Raw genomic sequence first — 10805 nt, forward strand, 5'->3', positions numbered from 1 at the left:
ACGCGCAAATTCAAACGCTATTCAAACATAATCAATAATTAGGCCTGTTCTTTATTACTGCACTACTGAACTAGTGCAATAAGTTAAAATGAAACAAATAGATTACCTCTCATTCCAACTCATTGCACCAGTGTGCACTAGTTCAGGAGTGCAGCAATAAAAAACAGACCCATCGGTAGACCTTGGTTGCTATACCAGTCACGCAAAAAAAAAATTGCCTTAAATTAATCAGAGACGGTAGAACCGGTCCTAGTCTTTATAATTATAAATATTTTGCTAAGGACTTTTGTAATTATTGGATGATGTTCGAGACGCGTCAAGGTTGTGTACAGAACGTTGGAGTCACGGAGAGTGAAATCAAAAGGAGTCTCAGTTTGTTGAAAATCACGTATAATTACAAAATTTAACAAATAAAACTGAATTAACCACACACAAAGTTTTCAGATTAAATCGAAGCGAAAGTCCAAATGAAGAAAGCGAGCGTTGGCGATAGGTGCTTCAGCGAAAAGAGCGTTAGTGAAAAGTGCGTTAGCGTTAGTGGAAAACTGAATGAAAAAGCGCTAGGACTTGCTGGGTCGCAGCTTTTATTGAAAGGGCACATTCTTTGTTCTTCCGCAGATCACCAATGGTCTTTCGCCACTTCGAGCATTTTGAGGTGACCTCAGGGCGCCTCGTGTGATTGGCAGTCACAGGGCCCTGGATTGATACCGCGAGCATTTCACATGCGCGGAGCGAGCAGTCGAGTGGCTCATTGGTGATCTGCGGAAGGGATGCCTGGTCACGGGCACGTGCCGTGATCGAGAAAATACATAATTAAAGAGCCTCGGCAAGCCCCATGCAAAAAATGCCTGTTTTCGGTACCTCGATTTTTTAAACTTTTGTTATGCCAAATGGTTACTTATGATGACCCAATAATCCCTGCAAAATTTCAAGATGAGCATATGCCCCGTTTACGAAATACTTGTATAGGGAGTCAAAGTTGACCAATCAAATCCAATAAAAAAATATAGCAGCTTCACATTTATACTCCAATAATAATGTCCAAAAAATTCAGCTGAAATGGTTCTTTTAAGATTTTTGGCTGCTGATTACGAATCTGAAGTCAGTTTAGAGAAATTAAAAATGGCGGATCCAATATGGCGGACGGATTTTTTTTAAATTCATCGGATTCACTTGAAACACGGGGGCTTTTGGGATCGCTGACACTGAAATATATACTAACTGGAACGCGCGCTGGGCGGCAGAGCTTACATCTTGCCTTTGTTGGATATACATATAGGATCCGTCATTTTGAATTTTTAAAATCTGATATCTCTTTCGTATTTGGTGAACCCCAAAAACCCTCGAGTAACGTGTTTCAAGTGAATCCGATGAATTTAAAAAAAATCCGTCCGCCATATTGGATCCGCCATTTTTAATTTCTCTAAACTGACTTCAGATTCGTAATCAGCAGCCAAAAATCTTAAAAGAATCATTTCGGCTGAATATTTTGGACATTATTATTGGAGTATAAATGTGAAGCTGCTATATTTTTTGATTGAACATAGTCAACTTTGACCCCCTATATTTCTTAAACGGGGCATATGCTCATCTTGAAATTTTGCAGGAATTATTGGGTCATCATAAGTAACCATTTGGCATAAAAAAAGTTTCAAAAATCGAGGTACCGAAAACGGGCATTTTTTGCCGATGCTCTTTGAAACAATAATAAATTTTTTTTGCTGACATCGGCCGTCGTGCGAAGTCATTGTGAGTCGGTCGCTGGCACAAACAACCAGCCGAGCGATAGAATGTCCCAGACGATAACTACACAAAGCCCATGTCAGCAAAATCAGAGAATAAATCTGAAAATTGAAACCGAAATGAAATCGTCAAAGCGCAATCGGATTTGGCGCTCGTTCAACATATCAATGCATGGCATCTTGATACTCCCTTTTTTACTATCCTCCATAAAATCGTACACATTACAGATTCCCGGTTTCTCTTCAAATGAATTTATATCATGTAAGAAAACAGCACACAAGAATAAACGTACAGTCGTAGAAATATGTCGTGCACACGGTTAAATGTATATGCAATTGTTATATAAATAATTACATTTATATTATCTACACGATTGTACATATATTTATAACGCATTATCAAAGGTTTAATACATTCCTTGAGATAAACTTACGGAATAAATATTCTAACATTTGCCATTAGATTTACAAAAACCTAGACCTCTTTATTTTATAAAGGATAATTCGTTCGATAGTGATTATACAGGTATTATTTTTTTTTTACAAGAGAGTTATTTAAAGAGTTTCCTGTTTAACGGGAAGTTTAACGTGTTATGGAAAGACAGTATAATAAAACATTATCATCATTAAATGTGCTGAATAACTTCGTTCGTTATTTACTTGACCCATAATTTGACAAGTTTTATATACAGAGTTTTTTTTCTTTCTCATATTATGTAATCTATACTGAGAGTCTTGTTCATGAAAATTGACTTATACACATTCTTATTTCTTAAGAAGTACACTGTACAAAAAATACAAGCCTATTATCTAAAAGACTTCAAGTATTCCTTATTTTGTTCTTTTGAATTCCCCCCGATTATTTAACAGGTGTTTACATTTGTGAAACGTCTGAGGAGTCTAATCTCTATTCCTTCATTCTGTCGGAAACGATCACATCGTTGCTCGCTAAATGTTATGTAACGTATACATATCGAGTTTATACAGAAAAATAAAAACGATAACGTACCTTTTATACGCGTCAAGAGAAATTACTTTTCACCTGTTACATATATCGAAAATTTAAATGTTTATTTATATTTAAAAAAAATTCTTTTATCGATAAAAATGAAGGTGGTAGCACGAAGGTAACAGATAATTAGAAAAGTACTATATAGAATATAGACGATATGTTTTGATAAAAGGTAACGCGTGTCGTTTGTTTGGCAGTTAGAGATACCCAATCGTTCTCTTGTAGCGAATTTGGTTGCTTGCACTAGTGCGCACTGAGTGCACACTAAGGCTTGTTTATAGTCAATTCTTATATTTAATAATATCAGTGATTTTGTTGACCGTATCTGGCAATTAAAATTCTTATTGCGAAAAATATTACCCCAGCCAGGATTCGAACCTGGGACCTCCCTCAATCCGTGACGGGCGCGGTCTAAGACGGTTTAAGTTTAAGTTTAAGTTTACCTTAAGACGCCCGTCACGGATCGAGGGAGGTCCCAGGTTCGAATCCTGGCTGGGGTAATATTTCTCGCAATAAGAATTTTAATTGCCAGATACGGTCAACAAAAATCATTGATGTTATTCATTTATTAATTACTTCTGGCGACTTTAAGAATATTCTTACTAGTTTCTTATATTTAACTTTACCTTAAATACATGTTTAAAGAGTATTGTGTAATCCGTATGAATGCTGTACAGACCATTTTTTTAAATAAAAATGGACTATAAACAAGTCTTGGTATGCGCTCAGTGCGCACTAGTGCGAGCAACCGAATTCGCTATTAATTAAACGCAACATGGCAGAAAAAACTTTAAAGTTCCTGCCTTAATTCACGTACCCGATTGCTTGCTCGTAGACTCATATCCGTGAGGTAGCGCGAGACTAACAGATCGTAAAAGAGCTCAGTAATCACACTAATGAAACCAACTAAACGCAATCGATCCCAAGACGGGAAGTTTTTCTGGCTTGATTGTGTATCACACTCGTACATTCGCCCATCGAAGTACAAAAAGTTATCCACGTAAAGCAATCGACGCTGAAACGTGATCAGGTAAAAAATATGTTGACGTTATTAAAATATCAATTGTAATATAATGTAACAATTTTCAACACACGGCGTATGTACATACACTGACAAGGAATGATTCCGAGTTACACTAAAAATAGCGCTTCTGTTATCTGTTAATGACTGTAATCGCGTATCCCTGATAGGAATATTTTGCTGAAATCCCTCTCAATTGACCCAGTTATAATCTCAGCAATTTATCATTAAAAAGTATTCACGATTTTTAGTGAAATTCGATAAATTTCGTAACATCTAATATTTTATCATTTTTTTAACTTTTCAACAGTATACTTTCCTTGTATGTCAGACCATTGAATTTCATATGGGAAAATCTGATTTACCTTAGGACACATTCATTAATTTTTCAACAGCTTTCATTTCACTCTTCATCTATTTCACAGTACTTTCATAGTATATTTTCAGCAAAATATTTCCATCAGGGATTATATATATATATAGACATTAATCTACATACTGCTGTCACTAATGATGCATATACTCTCCATTTTGCCTTTCTGAACGACGTATTCCAGGCTATTTACAACTTTCACGGAGACCTCTATTCGCGCCGCCAGGTCGTACGTCCCCGCGCTGGAGAACACGGCGTGCAGCTTTACGGTATTGCTCGTGTGCGCTTCGACGTCGGAATAAATTAACGAGTGGCCGGCGTACTTGTAGTACGTCGAAGCTTGCGGCGAATACAGTTGGGATTTGATATTCGGAAGATGAGTCTCGCTGCAAAAGAGGATTACATGAATATAGCGCGGAATGATGAAGAGTTTAAGTAATGTAGTACTTTGTACATTATATTATCGATATTCTATCTCACCTGCTGGTACCTATCGTGCTTATTTTAACGTCGGTTCGCGCCTGCGAGTGATTTTGCAGATACATCGTCACGGGAACAACGCACAATCGGCTTCGCTGAAAATCGTGCGTCGTCCGCCTTTGATGACTGAGGGAAAAAGAGATTAGACTTTTCAGATACTCCGCTTCCCACAGGGGGTCTTTAAGCGGGACAGCCACTGCATTCGATACGTTCCGGTCCGGGCCGAAGACCTTCAGGCGTGCGCCATACTCGCTACGCTCGGCACGTGGTTCCCTCGGATGTTTATACGTCTTGTTTAAATGCTCGAGTTCGAGGTGATGTTGCCCGACCGCCGTACGAGTGATAACACCGCTCTCCGTCACGTTAGCACACCACCGGACGATCAGCGTGGAATTCAACGCCGCGATATCCGACGCGGAGTTCCTCTCGGCGTTCTGCTGCGGCTGAAATTGTTGCGCGTCGCTCGCACTTTCGCTCACGTCCAGCGGCTGGATGTAACGTCTCTGTACAAAGTTGATAAACGGATAACTGTCGAGCAGCGCCTTGTTGCCCTTGTTAGGAGTCAAGGACACGTCAGAAATGGTCGACTCGCCGCCGGTCTTGCTCTTCTTTAGCTTCAGCATCAGATGAAATACCTCTTGAGGTTGAACCTTCACGCTCGGCGGCAGAACCGAGGAATGAAACGCGGACCACGTGGTGCTCTGTAGCGACACTTGGGACAGGATGATCTCATTTATGGATGGATCGTGAACCTGATTGGTATTCTTAACGGACATGATTAAATTTAACGTCGGCGAGTCGTCCCTGAACAGTCCGCTTCGGGCGGCAACCGCGGTAATTCGTATCGAGTCCAGCACCGTTAGTTGCCAGGTGTGTCGGCACAAACGGTGCTTCGAAGTAGCGTTCGACTCGACGCTCTCGTAATAGAAGAGCATATCTAATCTGTGAATACCCTTCACGTGGGGTGCTTGCACCCAAAGTGGCATTTTGTGAGTCTCGCCTACATTTAACACACCATTCTTGGAGGCCGGTAATATCACCTTTGTAACCGATTTACTATTTTTCTTCGCAACTAAATCTGCAAATATTAATATTGTTCGATGAAAACAGATACTTTGGATAGGAGAGAAATACAAAGCTGTCTCACCGACAGAAACAAAGTGACAAGAAGTATGTCCTAAAGATGCTTACCATCGTTTCCGAGTGTATCGATGGTCTCCGTGTTTCCTAATGTAAATAGTTTGGCGTCGGTGGACGCAATATGTATGTTGGTCAACGGTGCGTTACCTATGTTCTTTAACGTGACCTCCACCTTTTGTACTTCGCCGCACAGCATTTCTGGCGACAGCTTCGTGAAGAGTATCTGCGAAAAGAAGAGCGGAAATTTTTATCTATCTACGTTTTGCACAGCGCGTAACGTCACTTCTCACGAGAATGTACCTGCATAAATGCCGCCTTCTCTATCACATTCATCTCCAGCCTATAATCTTTCCCGTACACATTCACGCCGGGTTTCTCCTTGACACTTTTCAACCTGGGCGGTGTAATCTCGAACAATCTCTTACCGGCGACGATAACGGTCGAATTTGCAACCGGTTGATCGTTCATCGTCTGCACCGGATTGGACAATTTGTAGCTTATACCTAGAACCTTCAATTCGCCCACTCGCCTGGGCGTTAAAGACAATACGATATTCTGTTTGCACGCCGGTTGCAACAAAATCGCGTCCGTGACGTCCGACTCGACCGGGCTTGAGCGGTCGATCGTTTCTGTCTCATTCGTGACGGTCTCGTTATTGCACGTGAACGACCACAATAGGGTCACGTCCGACAATGGTAGAGGGACGTGCAGCGGATTGTGCAACTCGATGGAATAATGCACCGGTTCGTCTAGAACCGCGTTGGGTTTTACAGCGTTATTGCTTGTTCTGGAGTACAGCGCGACCGTCGGTTTAAAAATCATGAGCGGAGAGCCTTGCGCCTCGGTAATCAGCAGCTCTTCCATCCTCGACCACCTCGCGTCGTCTGTCTCTTCAGCGAACGTGACGTGACTCGCTGGAATATTGCTCTCGGTTTGTCTGCCCAACGGACCGTACAGCACTTTGATATTATTGTTATCCAACAGTGGCAAGGGTAGAATAGGAAGACCCGTGCAGCTCGCACCGTTTTCCTGCAACAACTGTGCACGGCCATGGATTTAAAAAGTCCATCGGTATCCACCTTGATCGCCGTGTGTTATACTCACGTTATGAGTGTGTAAAAATTCTCGCAAAAATGCCGCCTGCTGCGGAGCGTGCTGTTTACTAGAAGCATTAAGTAACTTTTCAAACGCCTTCACCGCCTCGGAGACTTGTTTCAGGGACGCCGCCTGCCTACCGATCGTAAAATGGATGTGATCCTCTGCCAAAGACCAGCCTCTCTCATAATATACCTGGTGTCATATGTTATTTGTAACGTAAGGGAGTTTCTTACAAAGTTTCTGAAGCAAAACGCGACGTTTGCACTAGAGATACGTTCATGCCTACTTGATACGCTTGCTGGTAACACCTCAGGGAATGCTTTCGTTGACCGGCCTTCGAGAATCTGTGTCCAGCCAGAACCGCGTGAAAGGCATATTTGCGCATCATCTTCGGACCGATGAAGCAATAAGCGGCCTGCTCGAGCAGCAAGGCCGAACGTAAATCGGAATCCTCGCTGGTCATCCGTATCAGCTGCTTCGCGGCTTCCCCGTACAAGCCGCGGCCTTTCAAACACTCGGCGCTGAGTAACGTTGCCCTCGTAGCAAACTGCGGCATCTTACAGCTATTCGCGTATGTTAATATCGCGTCGTCCATGTACTCGATGGTCTTCCTGTTGGTCTCGCCGTGCATAAAAGCGCTCAGAGCGGCCATCTCAAGGGCGCCCGCGTAATATACCCAAGCTTGATCCGCGGCGAAGTCGCGCTTCGCGCTGTGGTAAACCTGATAAGCGAGCGAATAGTGGCCGAACATGAAACACAGGTCGCCCAAACGCCGTAACTGCAACTCTGGCGACTCCGTTGTGTAACTGAAACGCAAACGAATTATGTCGCGTTGATATAATTAACTTCGAGATAAGAATCGTCAAGCGCCATCCTTTTCTTTAAGGATCAATGTAACGTGATTTTCGCTTACATTACGGCATTTGACGGCGCCGAACCTGGAACGCCAGGCTTATTTGTACTGAACCACCTTTTTGTGGCGCTAAACAGCGATCTGCTGACCCTCTTGTTTGAAATCACGTCGTTCAATAGGCCAATCTGCTTTTCTACATAAGGCAGCAGGCTTCGCAGGCAGAATTCCGTTATTAACGTCCGCAATCTTTCTAGATCTTGAGTGGAGAGACGAGCACCGTGTTGAGCAACTACGTAGTTCGGAGAATCAGCCCAGACGTTTGTATTTATCGGCGAGTTAGTGCTAATGGATTGACTCTTGATATTGGCCGCAGGAACGAAGCTCTGTGATTTCTCGTTGTCCGGACTGAGTGGGTGAACGGTAACTGGAACCGCTTCTTGTCCCACTTCTAGATTCGCATTCGTCGAGTCGGATATTTCGGATGAGAGACTAATCGTGTCAATTCCGGAAACTAATTCCGTTAAATCTGGAGACGGCAATGCGACACAGTTGTGCGGGACTAGTGGCGTTCCGGCCTGACTCGTTCTGCAGTGGAAATTTTTATGGATTACACATCTCTGAAATACTCGCAAATAAAAAAAAATCGTAAGATCCTTAAGGAGTTCGCTGTATCCTGTTAGTAATAGAAATGATTTTAATTACAATCATAAATTTCAATGTACAAAAACATACTTTTCAGTCTCCGTAGTCAGCTCGCTCGGCATGGCTGACACTCCACCTATGTCCGCAGGTGTACGAGGGGAGCTGTTCTGCTCGCTACCACCGGCCAATTCCGAATGTTTTGTCAAAAACTGACTCCAAGGATCGGGCAAGTGCGTATTGTCATCGGAAAGGCCGGGCGGTCTCGAGTTCATTTGCAGTAGAAAGGAATTATTAGCACCATAAATAGTCTTCATGTCTGTAAAAACTGCTTCTGCTCTGAAAAATGAAATTTTACGAAATTATATATGTCTCTTTGTAAAAGAAAAACTGACTTATTTAACTTCAAGCGCCAATCGACATCAGGAAGTTTAGTAAGCTTGTAGTTTCTCTCTTCTTTAACGTCATTCAATTTAATTATATGTACAAGTATATACGGTGCAAAGATATTCGTACAAACTTTAAGAAGGATACACGTATAGTGTGCTTACTTATTTCTGTCATCCTGAAGGGCGTCGTGAACTAAGATGTAATACCTAAGGGCATTATTGTTAAACCATTTAGGCAACTTTCCCGGTATACTCTGATGCAATTGCGCCCCCATAGTCTGAATCCTCTCCAGCGGCTTGTCCTCCGCTGTAGAGACGACAATCATGCACGCAAGCAGATGCTTCGTGAATTCGTGATCCGACGGGAACTGGACGCTGAGAAACGTTTCTCTCCACGCCTCGAACCAGGGAACGGAGACGGGGATATCTAGCTCGGTCGCGCCGATGTGAACCATGGTTGTACGTTCGCACAGGGCAGAGCTCACGGCCTCGTTCAACAATTTTTTGGCAAGACTCGGTTCTGGCGGCCGCGCATTAATGTCTTGTATGGAAAGACGTAGATTTCTGATCGCTATCGTGTTGCCTTGGGGATCCTTGAAGTGACCTGCGGACATTGTTAACAACTTGCCAAGATTGTAAAAGATTTGGCGTGCGTGGAGCGCGCATTGAAAGCAGCTTCTATCCTTTTTCGGTGTACAAGCAACAGAGATGAGACCATTGAAAGAGCACGTGTGAAAATTAGTTGTCTTTAATGACGAGTCCGTCAAGTGTCAAACCCCATAGGAAATTTATATGAACTAAATGTTTCAAATTGTTCTTTAATTCCCTTCAAACGCTTCTCCATTCATTCAACACATGATTCTTGAATGTTTTAAAATATGGCAATATTTCCCTTGGTGTTTGCAGATGCTAATGTGATAGTATTCTTCAGAGCATACATTGTTCTAGATTAATTGGCATAAGCTACTGCTCTGAGGAGATGCCGTAAAAGATAAACCAAGGAAATTGTGGAAAACCATTGTGGTCCCACTTATGGCGACTCCAATATCAATGAATTAAACACCGTATTGACCAAATTGATCAAAGGTCTGATTTTCGTTACAACTGTCTATTGAATAATAACGTAAAGTTTGTACAATAATGTGCGCGCATCCTCGGCGAACGGGTAAACGTGTGGTCCCCCTGGCTCACCTTCGGTGTTTAATTTGCAAAACGGTTGGAGCAGTTCGACGAACGACAGATTGTTCTTTTGGCACGCGGCGTCGGCCGCGACCGAGCAGACCACGGCAATTTGCGGGGAGAAAGCGTTGCCAATAAACTCCCGCGGAGTTAACTTGCACTGCGCCATGATTCTTGCGCGCGGGGCAAACGACAGACATAACCCGCGGGAGAGCCGCGCTTCTCACGTACGTAGCACTAGACGTAGCGCGCTCACCACCGACTCGCGATCGTCCTACATTCGGCAATCACATTATTCTCGGCCGTCGTTATCTCGCGAGTCGACGTCGTACATGCCCCGGAACGACAACGCATCCCCGCGCGGTTGCGCCGATAAACATGTCGACTTCCACCCCCGAACAGCTGTTTCTTCCCTCTCTACCAAACGTACATACATTCATGGTGGAAATACATAAGGTGTGCTCGTTACCGATACCAATTTTCGTCCGGTTCTGCGCAGCTCCCAAGCGTCTCCATTTTAAGTCGATATATCGATACCTGGGAATCTGCAACGGTGTCTATATTGTCTATATTTATGGGTTGCTATAGCAACCCATAGAATGGACACCAGACTCCTACATTTAAAAAATATACTTTGTCAATAAATATATATGGAAACTGAAATTAAAAAATAATCGTTGCGCGAAAACGTATAAAATACATATTACTCTTTGCTTTTTATATTTCCACACAATAAATGCACTAGATATATGACTTTATAACTGCTTATAGAACGCTCGATTTGATTTAACCGCCACAATATGGACACCGTTGGGAGCAACTTCTCATTGGCTGTTCAAAACGATGCGCAAGAGCACACCTTATGTATTTCCACCATGG

General features: G+C 42.7%; 1 protein-coding gene across 1 annotated transcript; it reads right to left on the minus strand.

Annotated features, from left to right (window-relative positions):
* Nucleotides 1-3330: 3330 nt before the first annotated feature.
* On the minus strand, nucleotides 3331-10798 carry LOC105557723 (trafficking protein particle complex subunit 8). The gene is made up of 11 exons (XM_012005039.1): nucleotides 9939-10798; nucleotides 8910-9351; nucleotides 8452-8697; nucleotides 7780-8304; nucleotides 7153-7672; nucleotides 6873-7058; nucleotides 6069-6806; nucleotides 5820-5991; nucleotides 4629-5706; nucleotides 4275-4534; nucleotides 3331-3769 (listed from the first exon to the last, which is right to left on the minus strand). The coding sequence occupies exons 1-11, from the start codon at nucleotides 10093-10095 to the stop codon at nucleotides 3747-3749; spliced, it is 4347 nt and encodes a 1448-aa protein (XP_011860429.1). The 5' UTR covers nucleotides 10096-10798; the 3' UTR covers nucleotides 3331-3746.
* Between the last annotated feature and the right edge of the window lie 7 nt (nucleotides 10799-10805).

Source organism: Vollenhovia emeryi, unplaced genomic scaffold, assembly GCF_000949405.1.
Source record: "Vollenhovia emeryi isolate VEMERY1.0 unplaced genomic scaffold, V.emery_V1.0 DF939427.1, whole genome shotgun sequence".
Lineage (NCBI taxonomy): Eukaryota > Metazoa > Arthropoda > Insecta > Hymenoptera > Formicidae > Vollenhovia > Vollenhovia emeryi.